The sequence below is a fragment of the Eurypyga helias genome, unplaced genomic scaffold (genome assembly GCF_000690775.1).
Source record: "Eurypyga helias isolate BGI_N326 unplaced genomic scaffold, ASM69077v1 scaffold18269, whole genome shotgun sequence".
NCBI classification, from domain to species: Eukaryota; Metazoa; Chordata; class Aves; order Eurypygiformes; family Eurypygidae; genus Eurypyga; species Eurypyga helias.
In genome coordinates, this window is record NW_010274142.1 from 4,048 (window position 1) to 22,756 (window position 18,709).

General features: G+C 44.9%; 1 protein-coding gene across 1 annotated transcript; it reads right to left on the reverse strand.

Moving 5' to 3' along the window:
* Positions 1-710: 710 nt before the first annotated feature.
* On the reverse strand, positions 711-12,660 carry SLC39A13 (solute carrier family 39 (zinc transporter), member 13). Its single transcript, XM_010159730.1, has 9 exons — positions 12,393-12,660; positions 11,850-11,963; positions 9,992-10,113; positions 8,592-8,744; positions 3,248-3,337; positions 2,884-2,934; positions 2,522-2,654; positions 2,289-2,388; positions 711-786 (listed from the first exon to the last, which is right to left on the reverse strand). The coding sequence occupies exons 1-9, from the start codon at positions 12,658-12,660 to the stop codon at positions 711-713; spliced, it is 1,107 nt and encodes a 368-aa protein (XP_010158032.1).
* Between the last annotated feature and the right edge of the window lie 6,049 nt (positions 12,661-18,709).

Genomic DNA, 18,709 nt, shown 5'->3' on the forward strand with positions numbered 1-18,709 from the left:
TGGTTAGGGATGAGGCGAGTAATCTCCAAGCTGAGCCATTTAACTGTAGTGACTTGTCCTAAAGTGCCTCAAGCTTTTGGCTCGATTTCAACATAAACAAATACAAAACAGAACAAAGCGGTGGACTGCTGAGGCTAATACTACCTTTAGGAACACGTGATGTCAATGAAAAGCTGGAGATCAAGTTGGAAAGGGTCCTTTCCCCTCTACCTCATAGCACCGTTACCTTCTCATGGGCAGGGAGTTCTGGCTAAAGCCGTTATTGTTGCTTTGCCATCCCTGTTCCGCCTCCAGCCCGTAGAGTTGTAGGAAAAGTCCTTCCTCTTCATCAGCTACAAGAATCGCCTCTGTTGTTTTCACACAAGAGCTTAGGAGGTGCAGTTCCATCAGAACGAACTGAATGAAACATTGTCCATTCACTGTGGAGCAGTTCAGTTCATTTCTGTTCACCGTGTCTTCTGCTCCGTAAAGAAGCAACAAAAAACCCCAAAAAAACGGAAGCCCTGATGTGCGGATTTTAGCAGAACAGGGGTAGGAGAGCCAGGGAATGAAGTCCTGCACACCCAGACCTCTTTCTCACCTGCTTCTCATACTAGCAGCCAGACCTGCACGCACACACACAGGAAGTAACATTAGTGTTCCTTATTGCTTTGTAACAGCTCAGAGTCACTGCGGTGGCTCTGGGGAGCATCATGAGGTCCACGCAGAGGTCACTCAGTTGTGAGCGAGAGTAGCACCATGACCGTAATGCCTGTACACAGGAGCAGAATTTGCTGCAGGGAGTTCCTGGGAAAGAAACAGCAAAATTAGGAGGAGCCACAGACCAATCACAATAGGCAGCAGTGTAGAGGCTCACAAACAGTTTGTTCTTCGCCCTTCCAAACCTACCACAAGGAGAACACAGCACCTGTATGAAGTCACCAACACAGCTGACAAGACTCTACAAGCAAAGAAGTTGTCTATAATCAGACATGTATTTGTTCAACTCGGCTGCAAGGCCCAACTTGGGGTGTCGAAAATCAATTTAAGCCAATTCAGTCATGCAGCTACTCAGGTATATATTCTCATCCTTTCTTTCACAAGAAAACCAGCACTTCTGCAGCATGAACACAGATACATTAGGGACCTCATTCAGCTAACAACTACAGTTAGGAAAATAATAAAATTAAATAAAAAAATATTAATTTTGCCATTCTTTTAGCACCATTTCAGGTTTATGCTGGATTGACGTGACTGCATACCCACCACCTCTGCATACTGTGCCAACAGCTCTGCCCGCACAAGAGTTACTACCTGAAAAGCAAGCTCCCAACTGGTCATTAACATTTCTCCACCAAAAGTTCCTGCCTCCTCAGATACAACCGTGGAGCTGGTTTTTGAGCATTTCCTTAACTGTTCTGTCAAAATGAACTAGGTGAGCAAAGGCCTCTTGTTTAAACTACTGAAGCTACCCATCTCATTACAACTGAAATAGGAGAGAACATTCTGGGGCAGATCTGAGAGGGCCTTTACTGTGATACAACTGGATTTGGCCCTGCTACAGCCTTAATCAGACTGCAAGAAACTCGAATAATACAGATGAGGGGAGACCAAATATACCAGAATATATGGTACGCTGATGTAGAAGAGCGTGGGATACGGTAGATGATGTAGACTGAGGTGGGATACGGTAACAAACTAGGAAATGCTGAATAATAAAGAGAGAAAAACTTATTTTCTCCTCACACAACAACATCAAATCAAAATTAATAAGCAGGAGTCTAAAAGACAAATAATAAGCAGCATCATTTAACACAGGGCACTCACACTATGTGAATGTACTGCCAAAGGGAGATCACAGAAGCCCAAAGTTTTGACCCTAATGGATGGGGTCAAAAAGGGATGAGAGGAGCATGTGAAGGATAGATTCACATGTGGTCATCAGCCACACATGCCTCTATGGGGCCCTGGTTCAGACAGTCCCTAAACCAGTACATGCCAGAAGCTGACAAGACAGACTGGGTAACGGGTCACCTTACTGGACATGTTTCCCAGCAACCTGCTCTAGCTGGCCATGCTACATGATGCGCTGACATAATCTTGGGACTGACCCAGCTGAAGGTTCTCATGTTTGATAGGGTCTCGGTAGTCCCATAAATGCAATAGCTAGTGTAGCAGTCTATTCCAGACTTGCCCATGGGATTTGGAAAGCTGGCATTCATGTGCTCAGAGAACAGGCATGAGGAAGGCTTGTATCTCTGCTCCCTGGCAGCTAGAATTGCAGCAGCAGGACAGGAGGGAGCACTTACCATGGATTCTTTTCCTCCAGGAGATCAGGCACAACATTTACCAAGGCAATATACAGAAATCCTCCAGAAGTGAAAGGGAGGATCCAGGCTACTGTTTCCCCTGTACAAATACAGAAAGCTTTTGTTGTCACTGAGACAAAGCCATGGGAGAGAGCAGAGAAGGGAAAAAAGATACACACATGGGGACGATAAGTCACCCTTCCCACTCCTACAGAGCTCCCAGGGAGCCTTACCTGCTCCTTTTGGCGACTGAGCACATATTGCAAAGCAGGCTCCTAGAATTCCCCCAAGAGCTGTGGAAAGCTGCATCTTGGCTGCGCTCCAGCGGTCAAACCCAGCCCGAAGTAGGATTGCAAAGTCTCCAACCTAAGAAAACCAAGACCCGACAGTTAATGAATATGAACGTTCTCAGTCACAAAGGCCATCCACAACAAGACCCGTGCTTCAAGACTGTTTCTAGTTTTCCACATTGCCAGTCTCCCAGAGGGAGAAGCTTTCAAAGCAACAAAAAAATGTTACCCAGACCAAGCCCTCCTCCTTGCAGATGAGCCACCTTTGTAATCCCACACAATGGTAGGATACAAAGCCTTCTCACCTCATGTGGGATTTCGTGCAGGAGAATGGCCATTGTGGTTAGGAACCCAACCTGTAGCAGAGGAGAGGTGGTGATTAGTAACCAGTGCCTGAGATGAAACTTTCATCAGCATGTCAAGGTCCCTTTCTCCAAGCTAAAGACTAGTTACTCAGTTTAGAACTATTCAACAAAAGGGTAGATGAGCTAACCCTTCCCCTAATACCAGTACAAATGACTGTTTCCAAGCTTGAAGAAAGTCTGCATCAGAGGGTGAGAATAGGATTGGTTTTTACTGTAGGCAGGAACTCCTCACATCTTTGGGTTTTTTGCAGTTTGCATCACACTTGAGAACAATTCAGTACACATCTGGTGACAGAAACCTTACCTTTCTGCTAACCAGGAAGCTGGCTGCTACTGCCAGGCCATGTGTAAAGTTATCAATGGTGTTGGCCAGCAGATTGAGGTATCCACTAATCTGCAAAGAGAAGGAAGAGCCCCTGGTAAAGGAAGAGACATAACAAGATAAAAGAAAGCACATGCCTTAGGCACAGGTTATACAAAGTCATGATCAGATGGAAAAGGTCCAGGACATGGCACTCCTGGTGAAGATCTTTAACTATGTCTGTGCTCAAGTACAAATTAAATGTTATGTTCAGTTTTTGAGTAAACTAAGTTTTAGGGTAGGCAAGTAGTGTCTGAGATTATGATAACCATCTTATGCAAAGGACAAAGAGCTCTAAAAACAGAAAGAGAGAAAGGAAAAAGAAGAAAGCCAAAATGCAAGAATACATCTGATTCTAAAGCAAACCAATTTTAGGTAATGCTAATTTACACAGGTAACCAGCTTCAAATATAACCTGACCTTGTTTTCTAGCCATGTACTTTAATATCCAAGCCTTAAGTATCTCCTCTTCAAAAGCTGGCAAGAACAATGCAACAGAACAAATGCTGCTGAAACTGCTTTTTATAACTAAACAAATCTTCAAACATTGCACTAAAAAAGCTTGTGCCTGTGGGTTTGCTTTCCCTTAACAAAGAATAAAAAGAGAAGATAGTGATGACAGTCACCGAAAAACCACCCACTAGAAGGCTGGATAGCATGTGTGTGCATTTCTTAAAACCATAAGCCATAAAGCAGCTTCCTTCCTCACAAGTCCATCTCCATGTTAGACTTCCCTGTCACGCTAACTACGGTCATCTCCAGACAAATTCTTAGTATGTGACCTGAAGTGATTTATGAGGGTACCACCCCAGCTCTTTTGCTCAGTTTTGCGGGTTTTTTCCCATGAGATCTAACAAAAACTACTGCGTGTGGGTCTTGAGGTACTGCAGTTCAAACCAGGTGTTAGCCAATATACATCAGGCTGTCTCTGGACTGCAAGAACTAAGCTGGCATACATTAACTCCAGATACTGGGCAGCATCCAGCACGTGGAGAGACTGTCTAGAAAGTGTGAGGCATTAACCTATTACTTCACCATAGCATCAAATGCTGAAGTTCAGCTGGAAACCGCAAGTGCTGATGGGTTTCATGAGCCCTTTTTGGTCTTCTGCTCTCTGTTTCTATCAGACTCTGCCTGGGGCATCTTTTCTTCCTGCCATCTGTATGCCACCACTCAGGTGGGGCTTTCTGACTAGTCTCTCTCCAAAGCACCACCTTTCTGCAGGGCACTTCTACCGCACACTCTCAGGACATCTTTATAGGCTCTAAACTTTAAGTGCATTGACAATTGTGCTGGTTTTGGCTAAACCACGACAACAATTAAACATCAAAATAAAGAATTCAGCAAAGTCTAACTACAGATCACGTTGAAGTAATAACCTAAGTAACATCTCCACAACGGATGCAGAAGTTCCCTGCATGTTTTTGTAAGAAGGGGATCACAAAGGGATGCATGCAGGCAGACGCATGAACACAGCAGTTTTACTTCTCACTCCTCATTTTCAGTCAAATGACTGTCTAAAATTTCTCCTTCTTATGTTGGGATTTTATGTGATTGCATTTTCCCCACAGGCTAGTAATAATTATTCACAGAAGTTTTACAGAAAAACGCTTCCCTATACCACTGTATAGGGAAAAAATAGACTTCATGATTAAAACATTATGACTTTTTCTTGTCAGTGGCTTGGGCTAAAGCTGTCACTGAAAGAAGCAAAGCCTTGGAGTGCTCAGAAATAAATTGGGTTGATTTGACAGTTATGAGCCTCTGACATTTACAGCCTGCGAATTCCTAATAGGATGTTCCTGTTGTTCATAAAGAGCACAGCCAGATGAAGTGTTTTATGTTCACGCTTCAGAATTAATGTCACCGTGCAATAAAACACACTTCTACAAATCAGCAAGGACCCCATGTGCCACAGGGAAAAAGAAAGAATAAAAAAGGCAAAAGTACTCTACAATGTTTTTACTTGTTGAGGGAATAAAGACCGCAATGCAGGACAGAACTGATCTATGTTTGGGTGCAAAGGAAGCCTCCCACCTGCAGATTTCAAGTTAGGATGAATTATTACAGCAGCAGCAGCTAAAGACCAGAAGTTCTAACACATATGGACAAAGCACGACTGATTACAGTTTACTTTGACTCCTGAGGGGTGACTGTTTGTTTAAACAGTAACTTTCCCTTTTTTGTTTTCTGAAAAAAAAAGGGGGTTACAGAGTGAACAGTAGAACCAAACAAGTCTGGCTTGCTATAGCTTTCTCTCTTTTCTTTGTAAGCACCTACTTTGCTCACTTCCAGCAACCCCGTTTTCCTGCATGTCCCTTACCCCCTGCACTGCACGGCAGCCGCTTCCCCGCCAGGCAGGGCAGTGAGGCTTCCCCAGCGACCCACCGCCCGGCCAGACCCACCAAGCAGCCTGCAGCATCTTAACTCCCACCAGAGTTTTTCAGCATGACATTAGTTTGCATTCCTCCCCTACTGCCATGCTGATTTTCATGGAAGATGCAGAAATTTGATTACCCTCAAGACTTCTATCCTCTCTTGAACTTGAGTAAAATTAATTATGAGTTCAAAAGTTATTGAAAATGAAGGGCAGAACAGATGGACAGACAGATGGAATGACTGCTTCTGTTGTTGCCTAAGGAAACAGGCTAACAATGCAGGGATATCTTGGTACTTTTGATAATTTCCCCCGCTTCGAAAGCCCATTAAAATATTCAGATTATATGCTCAGAAGATAGAAAGTTAAAACTATACACGTTAACTCATTACTTTCTATTTCATGCATACTGACAACAGTCTATGAGACTGAACAGATGTGCTGGTGTTTTAAAGCTAGAAGGCCTCTCCATGGTTGCCTAGACCTTCTACATAACACAACTGAAAGAATCTCATTCAATTTCTGCACCAAGCCCATTGTTTCTTAAGCTATAGTCTACTTTGTAGAAAGCAGCTTAAATCACAGCCTAAAGCCCAGGAGTGACAAAGAATCTGCTATGCCTCTAGGGTATGCTGCACCACTGGCAAGTCACCATCAGTTACAGAGCTGTCTAATTTCTAGTCTGCTGCTGTTTGGTACAGCTTTAACTATTCAAATTTAGTCATGCCTCTTACATGGGTATCTGTATACCTTGTCACCCCTGATCTGTCACGTCTACAGAGCTAAAGACTGAAGAAAACCACTTCTTACCATGTACTGCAAACTCAAAATAATTACTTCAGCTCTTTCCTGACCCCTTTACAAATTATCAGTAGTATTTTGGATATTGTGAATAACACTACTGGAAAAAGTCAGCTAGCTGTTTCATTACTGCTAATCAGGAAGAGGAACACTTCCCTCTTCTCTTAAACACTATTTCCCACTCACCCACCTGCCTGCCTGTAGCATCATAATGGAAGAATGTGTTCAGCTCATTTCCTACCGTGATTCTCATACCTTTTTCCATGGCACTGACCTCCTAGAAACTGTGCCCATCTTGTAAATATGATCTGCATTCTTTCTTAATCTGTTCCTTAATATTTGCATGGATCAAAACACATTAAAAAAATCAGTTCTTTCCATGAAGTCAGCTAAACTGAGTAACATCACTGACCTCAAGCAGTCACAGTGTGCCGTTTAAGTAATACAGCAGTACCTGCAAATGTGTGGATATGCTGTTTTTACAAATAGCCACTTAGAAAAATCATAAGCCACCAGTGAACAGATTTGAGGGGGGCTGCATTAATCCAGTCCCTGTTGATTATACAGAACAACTGATTTTTAAATACAGCTAATATTAGAAAAGTTGATTTCACGCAGTACTAGTTCTATTAGAATGTGGGAGAAAGTTGTGTTTTATATATACTTGTCAGTGTCATTACCTTTATCAAACAATCTTACAACTGAATAAAGTGTCTGGTTGACAAGAATTTACCTTCTGTAAGATCATATAAATTAGCATTAATTATTATTTTTTACATTAAGCCCAGTCCCTGAGCAATCATGTCCCCCCATCAGTGTTTCATTTCTACCTGAAATCAGTGGTAGGCTAACCATCCCCTAAATCCATAGTTCCTTATATAAACCTTTCTAAAATAATGGCACAGTGTTTCATAACCCAGCAGTATGGGTTTCACCACCATCACCTCTAGAAACACCAACCTGTTTGTGCCATGTTCTGTACAGATTACATGAACGCGGCAGATACCAAAGCCACCCAGTGACCTCAGCATCTCTCACGCTGTGTAGTAAGAGCTAGAAACTTACAGCAAGGGATTTAAAATAGAAAGACTAAAGAACCTCTGACTGCCCACATATCCACGTTCGGGGTAGTTTGCACAGCCACACTTTCTGTTCATAGTTACTCTCCTACGATCTTGCATATTTTTATGGGCTTTCAAACTCAAATTATAGGTTCTCCTTCACCAAGTCGGTCGTTTACTCTCTTGCTTGTGTGTTCACCCAGACAAGGGTTTCCGCAGTGCAAAGATAGCACATACAACTGAAAGCAAAGCCAATCTAGAGGTTAGCCACTGCCCAACGGTACAGTATTCCTTTTCCCTCCTCCACCTCCAATCCTATGAGTTTACTGATCTCCCTTATCCCAGCACTGCAGGCTGCCTGTCTACATGCCAAGCTGATTCAAGAAGTTAGGAGAGAAATAAAACAGGGGGGAGGAAAGAAAACAAATTCTTTGCCCTTTTAGTTCCCTGAATGGGCTCACTGTGGGGTCAGGTGAGGTCCAGTGCAAAGGAAGTGATGGGAAATACAGGTTTGGAGGCAGAGGTGGACAAGAAGCCCTTTTTGGCAGCAGGCAAACTGCTAATCTGAGCAAGTGAAATTCTAAGTTTTACAGTGGATAGTTTCAACAGTCAAAACGCTTCCAAAAGGTGCCTTAAAAGGAAACGTGCAGCTCACAATTGGTACAATGCAGGCACTAGAGAACAGAGAAATCATGGCACAAAAACTGAAGCAAATGAAGATATAATGACTAGTTATAGAGCAATAAAATGTGAAAGTACCGTACTTTGGTCTCAGGATACAGCCAAAACACACATCAGACTTATGCCTTCACAACAGTGACTTTGCCTCTTTTGCATAAGCTGCAGTGCAGATTTTCTCCAAGTCTACTACTTCCTCCCTACTGTGACCTGGACAGACACTTTGACAGAGCAAAATTAAGCATAACTCACTCAGACACAGAGTTTCCTACTAGGCGCAGTTCTTTCCATGGACAACTCATCTTCCTGACTGAATTTTACATGTGCCATGAAAACCTAAGATGTGAAGGTCAGTTTGTGAGTCTCTTACCTTGATTCTGTTGTCTGTTGGACAAGACTGAAGAGAGGAGCCATTACACTGGGTCAAATCTCTTCCTGCTCTTTGGGATTGGCCTGCCACCTTCTGCAGGGGGTAGCCACTTCCATTGGGAATCTTTCCAGCTGGTGCTTTGGAATCACAGCCCTAAATTAGGGGAAAACAAGTTGTCACTGCCTTTTTGTCAGTGATGAATAAGCATGAATCAGGGTCAGAAATCCTATCTTCATTCACCCTTAATCCTTTTGTCCTTACAATGCAATCAGCAGCTTTAGTACCCCATTTAATAATAACTACCAGAAATAAGAGAGATTTCAGAGAGCACTGTGACACAACAAGAACAAAGACTTCCCCAACCACCCCACAAGAAGGAAAGCAGAGAGAGGAGGAATTGGAGTCACATCCCCTTGGCATGAGCCAGGTTCCACTGGAAAGATGAGGGACTGAGCCCGCCACTCCTGCTGGCAGCTGCTGCCCAGAGAAATACAACTCCACCTGGGCAAGGGACAGGGGGAAACAAAAAAAAAAAGTGTCTTTCTCTCCCCAGTGCATCAGAATAATTGAGTTTAAAAAGTTATTTTATAGCTGGGATTGTCAGCTTCCAAACAACAAAACGTTCATCTCAGACTTCAGTCTCCCTGTAAATGAGAAGATTAAGTTCCTTTCAAACTTAAAGGTCTCATGTTGGGTCAAAGTAACAACTCATTGCTCTTATGCAATGCCTGACTTTTCAGAAGTCACAGCACAGCAAGAACTGAACAGCCTAAGGAGTTGCTGCTAGGAGCTGTGCAGAAGTCTGAGGACTAGCTGCTCTCCTCTATCTTGGAATTACCATCTGGTACGTCTGTCTACGTCACCCCTTTGCAGCTGGGTAACTCTCCTCTGGACCATTACTGAGTATTACCTGGCCAACCACAAACCCCTTCCACCACACAAAGTTACTCAAACAAACGCCTGGCCCAGGCCATACTCAAGAAGAATGGGCAGTGAAGAACATCTTCCAGGGAAGGCTGGTCTTTGTTCTGACTGAGGAACCTGAAGGGGATTGAGTCACGATGGCTCAGTGGAACATTCATCAGCAAGCTGCCATCCCTCAAAGCTTACTTGAGCAAAAGCCTCATCTGCAGAGCTGCAGCTCCCATTCCCCATAAACGGGGAGTTCTTTTACACATCATAAACACAACCAGCCCAGAGGTGAGAAACGTCAGTTAAAAACACAAAACCAAAGCCTGGAGACAAAACACCTTCCTTTAGAGCCCAGTGGCAAAGTGGCAAAAAGCTCCCAAGAGGCATTGACCAGCTACTCACAGCTCCAGGATCACTTGCTGAGCCTGTCAGATAGGGCAGATGAGGTGTTTAGTTCAGCACTCCCTCCCCTCTGGCTGCTAACTTACCACACCAGGACACTCCTTCTCTTCTTTCTCTAGGAAGATCTTCTCTAGCACCAGGAAGGTCAGGAAACCGATGATCACCCAGAGACCCAGAAGCTTCTGCTGCTGAAAGCTCTGCCCTTCTCCTGAGGGGCAAGAGAGAAATCTTTGTCACTATCAACCACACAGCATCTCCCACGTGTGAACCCACCCAGCCCCAGACAGTTTAACCAGCAGTTCCAAGACAAAAAAAACCCCAAAAACCTCCCAAGAAATGACAATGGAAACACCTCCTGCAAGGAATAAGGAGCAAACATCTCAAAGAAAATTAGTTTAAATTGCTCATTCTTGATCAAACAGATATCCCCATCTCAGGACATTCAGTGAGAGCTCCCACCCCTTTTGTTTCAATAGTGCAATCCAGAATATTTCCTGACAACAACATGAATTTCCCTGAGCTCCAAAGGCAAGCGAAGATTACATCAACAAAAATCCTATAGCTCTATCTACGGAGCAGCAAGCCCTGACATGAAATCAGTCATTAGTGGAGCTACAGACTCACCTTCCCCTTTCTGCCACACCTGGGCGAGTTATTAAGCCCAAAGCTATAAACTTTCCTTTCAATTTCAGCCAAGCTTATGCGATAACCATCCATTCAGCCTGGCTGCAGAAATAGGACTGCACTGCAGGGGAAGAACAGAATGACACTGTAATGGGGCTTACGTGGGTCAAGGAAACCTTTATGCTTCAGGACAGCCTGGCAGAAGCAAACAAGCTAGAGCAGGAAGACAGGCATTGGGGAACCACTCTAGAAAGTGCAAAACAAGGACAGCAAGTTCTGCTGACAGTGCTAGAGCCATGAGGAAGAAAAGGACCCAAGGCCTAGCAGATTTGAAATTCTGGGTCATAAGTGCAAGGAAGTCTGGGAAGCCCAGGACACCCTTCTCCCTTTCTCACATTTTCAGCAAGGAAATGACTTCTTAGATTTAACCCCTTCCTGGCTGAACCCAGCACAGTTTCTCAACAGGTGGGATGCAAGCAGCACTTGCCTTCTGTGCTATCAGTTTGCTGAAGCAGAGAGATACAATTACTACAGGTTTCAACAACCGTGGCTATCTGAGGGGTGAAGGAGATACACTGATACTACGAGCTCTATCCCAACACAAACAGTGCTTATTTTGCTGGCGGACACAGGTTCCTGTCACTTGGTTTTCCTTTTCCTCCTCCTGTCCACCCTCCCCATCTTAGTCATGGCTCTATGAACAATTTCCCATGACTTTTTCTTGAGAGAACACCACATTTGGGCTCCCATAGATCAAAATACCCAGCAGAGGGGCCCAGTTAGTCCCAAGAAAGACGCCCTAGGCATAACACTGTTATAGGGACAGACTTATAGACAAGATGCATCTGATGGAGCAGAATCCCCACCTGAGGTGGTGCACACGTTCATGTACCAGACCACACACACATTCGTAAGTTCCCATCAGGTTAAAGAAGCATGCCCTTTCCTTACAGAAAGGACAAAGGAAAATCAACAGAGATTTACAGGAGTCCAAGGCAAGATAGGAGAAGTTTCTAGACAAGAAATCCATTCCAAGTTATTAAACATAAAAAACAAACTGTGGCCAACTGAGGAAACCTCCAATCTCAAAACCTTCGGAAAACTTCAGAGTACACAGATGAAGCATTATGTGTTTTTATTGTTCTTATATCCTTCCCTAAGCATTTGCTTTTATACGTTGTTTGAAAGAGAATACCAGCTTAGGCCAGTGTTCGGGCTGACCCAGTCTGTCTGGTCTTGTGTTTTCAAGATTGAACATACTCAGAAAATGTAGCAGTAGGCACAGGACAGACTGCTTCTAGGCACATAAGGCTTCCAAACCTGTTGTTGCACTGCATGTGTAGGCCCAGGCTTCGGGAAGCAGGTGCAGAAACACATTCCCCAGGAGTCCACCAATTGCAAAACTCAACAACTGCTTCAAACGGTGTGATCCGGCTAAAAAAAAAAAAAAAACAACACAACAAAACCCAATCACAAGCCAGCTGAGCACCAAAACATCTAAAGCACAAAGAGACCTAAATTGGAAGCATCTGCAAGCAAGCCTTCAAAGGAGAGAGCACAAAACAAATAGCTGGAGTGCAAGAAAAAGCTCTTGCACCACTTGGCTGGGACAGCAGTGTGTGGGATGGTCCCCGACCAAGCAGGGTGCAAAACAAACAATACTTTTTGTACAAGCTCCATCCAGGGCTTGAGTTTGTTCAAGAACTCTCTATCAAATTGGCGGGTATGGACCAAAGCACCAGAAACAGACTGTCTATTTTAGAGGACAGTATTTCTGTGACAAGGTCCTGTCCATCACTGTGCGGTTCAGGCACAACCCAAGACTTTTGGTTTCAGAAAGGCTAACACAGGTAGCAGGCTTACCTTCTGACCGCAGAGCAGCTCCTGTCTCAAACGGAATCACCAACAAGGGGAAGACCCCACTCAGCCCCACCATCAACGAACCGAGGAGGGAACAGATCCAGGCATCTAGCCGCTCACTGCTGAAAAGGCTTCCCCAGGACTCTGCCTCCTTCTCGCACAGAGGACCAGAACTAGCAGCAACATGACTCCTCTGGAGCTGCTGAGCTTCACAGGCCACGATCAGAAGCAAGGGAAGTGTCCCATCAAGCAGAAGCTTTTGTTTTGTCATCGCTAAGTGGTCTCAGCCAGGCTGGCTGATCTCTGAAAAGAGCAGGGGAGAGCAGTTCTGAGAGGAGACCGAGACTCCACCCACCATCCCACAGCAAAGGCCCTAGGGACACCATCCCCTCCCTCAGCATCTCAGCACAGGTATGTATCCCCATAAGGAACATCTGAAACTCCTGCTGATTTCAACACAGCACTAAAGGACAGCGAGGCTGTGTATGAAACTGCACATGAGATATCTTGTGCAAGAGCCTGGCTTTCAGCATCTCCCCTCAGGTGGGCTGGACAAGGACTGCAAGTACCCCTGTCCTTGCACTTCACTGTCCTGAGGCTTCAGAGAAACGTATTGACCAGAGATGCTGCCCAGATAAGATTCTTTGCCATGGAACGGCACCCATGTAACAAATGAGGATGCAAGACGGGCAACAGAGGTCCGTAAAATCACGAGTAGTGTAAAGATGGTGAACGGGTACATTATTCACCATCTCTTCAGAGAGTAAGTGCTAACAACTATCACATGAAGCCAGCCAGGGTCAGCTTCAGAACAAAACAAACACATGTGACTTTATCAGCAGGTAACTTCTAGCAGTACTTCTCCAAAAAACAATGGAAATTTTTACATGAATTCAACAAAAGACAGGGCAAGTACTAGAAGGACAAATCTATTGATTGTTCACGGTTAGACAGCTCACATTAAACTCAAGAGATCCCTTCATCTGAAAGGAGCTGGAGGCTGGAAGAGTAGCTGGAAAATATCATAGATACTTGTCCTGGTTTTATTCTTTCCTAGAAGGATACTGAGTTAGATGGTGTCTCAGTCTAAATCAGCACCACTGTTACTAAGAACGCTTCAATCACAAGAAAACTGGAGAGAAGCGGGCACATTAGAAGAGGAAAATAGTTACACGCTCATTGGCAAACAGAAAAGGAAAGCAAATGATGCAAAGGCTGAAGTACAAATGCTCCTTCGGTGTCCAGAAGAAAGAGTGAAACGTGAAAAGCAAAATTAATTTGAAAATGGGAGAAATGAGCAGGTTAGAAAAGAACAGCTTAACAGATGTTCGCAAAACAGCAGTAGGCTGAGAGGAAATAACGGCATTCACCTGAAAGCATGCAAGAAACCAGTCAAAGTGATCTCCGAAGCATCAGTGACCATCTTTGAAAATTTACAGGAATATGGGAAGGCCACAGAAGGCTGGAGAAGCATCATGCCTCACCTACCTTTGTAAAAAGAAAAAAAAAAGGTGGGAGAAGACTTAAGAAGTCACAGACCAGTAACTTCAATCCTCTGAAAGATCCTTGATCAAGTTAAATGATCATTTTGTAGTTACCTATAAGATAAGAAAGTGATAAAGATAGCAAAGCATTAAGTAAAAGCCAGACAGAAAGGGGCCTGAAATTACCAAGACAATATTCAGGATGTTGGAACATTCAATGTAAGGGCTCACTGCAGCTAAAAAGAGCAGTGTTGCCCCTTGTCCCCCACCCCATCAGGAAGCATCCCCTCCCCATGCTCACACCCGATTCTGTGAGTGAACAGGGTCAGAAGAAACAAGCAGGAAAAAACATTTTTTAAAAGATTTGTCCCTTTTCCAATTTCAGTCCCTGAACTAAATCACTGCAGGAGGAAGGCCCAGCTGCAGTGAGCAATCAAAAAGAAAATTGAAGGACAGGGTCCCCTGGCTCCTAGGAGAACATCTGAGCTCCAAGCACAGGGACCATGGACACCAAAAGCAGGGAGGATGCAAGAAGGAGCCAGTGGAGACAAGGGCTTGGCTAGCTGTGCAAGAACCACTACAACTTTTTGTGGCAAGATAATGTCTGACCAAGTGTAAACTCTACTGACTCATACAAAACCCATCTGCACTTTTTTTTTGGACAAGAAAAAGAATCCCTCAACATAGCGAGTTCAAACCAGCTATGGATTTTGTACCATCTTAATGCATCTGGCTGCAGGAACCCTAGACCTACCCACAGCACAGGATCACACCAATCGCAGTAAAGACCAGTACAAAACAGTATACTAAAGGGGGAAAGAAAAAAAATCAAATGGACATGACAAAACAGTATCTCCAATGTGCCACAAAAAAAATTGCATATATGCATTACAGTGATTCACAAATTAATTCCAAGCCCGCAGGCTTATGTTGCTACAAAGTAGGTAGATGACATCCTGGGACATACTAGCAGGTCCAGTGGAAGGTGTCCCTGCCCATGGCAGAGGGTTTGGAACTAGATGATCTTTAAGGTCCCTTCCAACCCAAACCATTCCATGATTCTATGACATTGTAGGTGTGACACAGCAGCAGTGATTGCACTGCACCCCACACACCAGACTTCAGCCCACCGCACCCCAGCCTCACGCACTCTTCTTTATAAAACAGATGCAAAAGCGAGAGATGTTCCAGTGGAAACAAAAATTAGAGTGTAGGAAACATGACCTGGAAAACATGACTGAAGGGCCTGGGTGTGTTTAGTCTTAAGAAGATAAGACTGAAGGGAACAGAACACTCTGCATACATTAAGTCACAAGAAAGGGGGAAAGTGCTCAACTTTTCTTCCACGTTGCAGCATCAGCTCAAATGGTAAACAAGATTCAGCCTGGATATGAAAAAACAAATTTACATAGTGCCAAAGTGGTGATATACTGAAACAGGTTATCTATGATGCAGAATCTCCAGCACTGGGTTTTTGTTGCTGTTACGGCTTTGTTTGCTTTGGGTGTTTTCGTTGCTGTTGGTTGGTTTGGGACTTTTTTTTTTGAGAAAAATAATAAACACCTGATGCAGATGCTATTTCACTGCAAAGACTAGACCCCTTCTTGAACTCCTTCCAGACCTACACCTGTAATTTGGGGTAAGCTGGTGAGATCCTTGTTCTACTGGCAGGACCCTATGAAAGATGGCAGGTTTTCAGCTGTAAATCACTATTGGCACAACCACTTCAAAACAACAGGGAAGGGGGAGGTGAGGGGTGGCAAGAAGGAACATTATCATCTCTCACAGCCCTCCGTGCACCAGTTCAACACAGGCACTGAAGTGAACAGGTGCTGGGCTGATGCTCAGAGCACCAGTAACAACTGTGAGGAGAACCAGATGGGTCAGAGATGCAGCTCTCTGCCCCGTTCCACCACACACACCCGGGATGCTGCCAGGCCCCCTGGCTCCCTGACTGGGATTCAGGGTCCCCCACCCAGCTACGCAAACAGACACAACACTGGTAAAACTATGCCACAGAATCCCCCAAATTTCTCCTTGGGGAAAAACAAACAAACAAAACCAAAAACCAACCCACAAACCAAAACAAAAACACAGGAAACTTAAAATGTTAGCTGGTCCCTAACCGAACAGTTTCTTCTGTCCCAAGGACTCATAAAGGCTGAAGCCATCAGACACAGAGGCTGCTGCACAGGGAGGTGATGGAACTCTTCCAGCAGATTACACCAGCTACAGCCTTCTCTCTGCTTAACTAGCTACTGCATAATCACCTGTAGAAAAAGACAGGCACCCCTTCCAACCCCAGAGTGGGCCTGACAGGCACCCTCTTCCTTTACAACAGGATTAGACCTAGAAAATGACTAACAGCTTCTTTCTGAGGAACAGAGAGGGTGGAAAAAAAAAAAAGCAGGATTTATACAGCCACCATATGCCTATGAAGAGGCAATAAACACACACAGCAAAACGACTGCTCTCCACAGCTCGGCAATGCTGGAAAATGGCACAAACCAGCCCCTTCTGCAACACTGCCATCACAGCTTTTGAGATTCAGTCTGGAAAAGTAATCACTGCAACTGATCCAACAGGTTCATTTCTTCCGACTCGTTCTCCATGCTCACAGCCCCTATCTGCCCCAAGGGACACCTGAAAGAGTCTCAGAACAGGTCACCAAAGTTCTGGAGAGAAGTAGTAGCACACATAGGACAAAGGAGCTCTGACAACAGGCTGCTTAACTGGCTTCATGTCCTTCTTCCAGCAGAAAAAAGGACCAGGCTCCTCTGAAAAGGGATGGTGGTGGACAATAAATGGGCATGAACAGGTAGAAAACTGATTCCCCTTACTCAATTTCTCAGTCAACTTTCTGTGGCCCACATGTCTGTCTTCTCTTGCTACTCACACAAGGCAGAAACAGTGCATTTCTTTACACCTGTGCTCCCTGGCCATCACTACCTTGTGGCTCAAGAACATCGCGGTATCTCATGCAATAAATTCCTGATGCTTATAAAACATCAACGAGGAACTTGGCGCATCATACAGCACACACCCGCACTGATCTTTGTGCCCAGCTAATTATTTAGAGCATATACCCAGCATTTGCTTCTTCCTAACATATTGTAACCGCTTGCTCTAGAAGTGTTTATCTCTATAGCCCCTTGGCTTCTCTATCTCATTAGTACACGCACCCCATGACACATTCAGTTTACTTAATGTTTGCAAAGTCTCTACATTCAAACTGGCTGCTCCTAAGACAGATATTTAAGAGGAAGAAAAGGAGCAGTCCAGATGTATTCATAGGGGAAAAAAGCTCAAGAGAAAATAATACCCTGCTACTACAGTTACAGAGGGCAGCAGAAGGGTTTACCTACCCCTAATTTTAGACAACAGCATCTGTTTTAGGAAGCCAACTAGCAAAGGTCTTTAGAAATTTCTAGAGAAAGCACCTGCAGGTTCTCAGAGAAGTCTGTGGTCACTATAAGGCAGAGGCATAACCAGGTTTAGAGAGATGTGTTTTTTTCAAGATGAGTATATAACCTTTTTATGAATATATGCATGGGAGAGAAATAGCCAGTGCATCATTCACTTGTCAGTTTTGACAACGGCATCATTTGGAATCACAGCTCCCACCAGCTGTGTCAGATGACAACATGGTCACCATTGCCACTGGCAGCATCTGCCAGAGTGCCACGTGTCCTGTGCAGGTCTCAGAGCTGAGCCTTCAAGAGTCAGGTCTGCTCAGCTCCTTCCACAACAGCCTCAGGACTGGAATAACCATGAGGTCTTCCCAGCTCAGGAAGAACAAGCAAACGAGAATTTGCCATTTACACACCCCTAAGTGGAAGCAGGGGAAAGCTGCACACCAAGCCAGAAGAAGAGCTCCTGCCCTCCTCCTGGGAGGCTCCCAGGGCCTCCTCCACCTCACAGCGCTCACCAAGCACCTTTGTAGCAGGCAGTGCCTGAGAAAGCACAGATAAAACTTTAAATGCCAAGGCAAAAATGTACTGGAAAAGAGAAAATAAAATATTGACACGACGACGAATCCTGCAGCAACCCGCCTCCTCCCCGCTAGACACTCTGCCTTTTCCGACCACACAGCTTCATCTCTGTCTCGGCACAATTGCTCATTGCCACACAATGGCATTTTAGATGTTGTTGAGGAAAAAAAAATGAAAAAGGCTTTTTTACAAGTGTTTTCCCTGGAAGCTGGTTGCCTGGACTTACAGTTGCAAAAGAGTACTGCATGGAATGGAAAAAAGTTATTTTCCAGGGAGGAGGCATAATTTTCAGCCAAAAAAATTCTCCACAAGCTGCCTCCCTCCATTTAGCCCTGTGGAGAGCTTTGAATTCCTCCTGGAAACCCTGACCTCGGGGGAGGTACAAAAGGTCTCCTTGCATCCTCCCCCGCCGAGCATTCCCTTCTCCCGCAATCCCTGCCCATCTTTAGGGAATGCACTGCTCTGGTGGGACCCTTTCCCCCATTCCTCCCGTAAAACCCCACTTGGCACGGAGACTGGCATTTCTGCAAACCACGCACATCACAGCACGCGTGGCTAAAAACTGGAGATGCACGGGAGGTATCGCAGATCAGAGCAGATCACAGGCCCCGGGCAAACCTAAGAGCTGGCAAGGAGGGCAGCTAAAACCTGCCAGAACACTACCGTAGTCTGGGAGGCAGCGACTCTTCCCCATCCTACCCAGGGCCAAAGAGGAAAGTTTGCAGATCAGGCCGATGGCCGTCACCCCCTCAGGGCTAGGTGGGATTTCTCTCCTCCCAGCCCGCTCACCGTGGCAGCCGGAGGCAGAGACCGGACAAACCCCCCCCCAACCACCTCCCGCCGC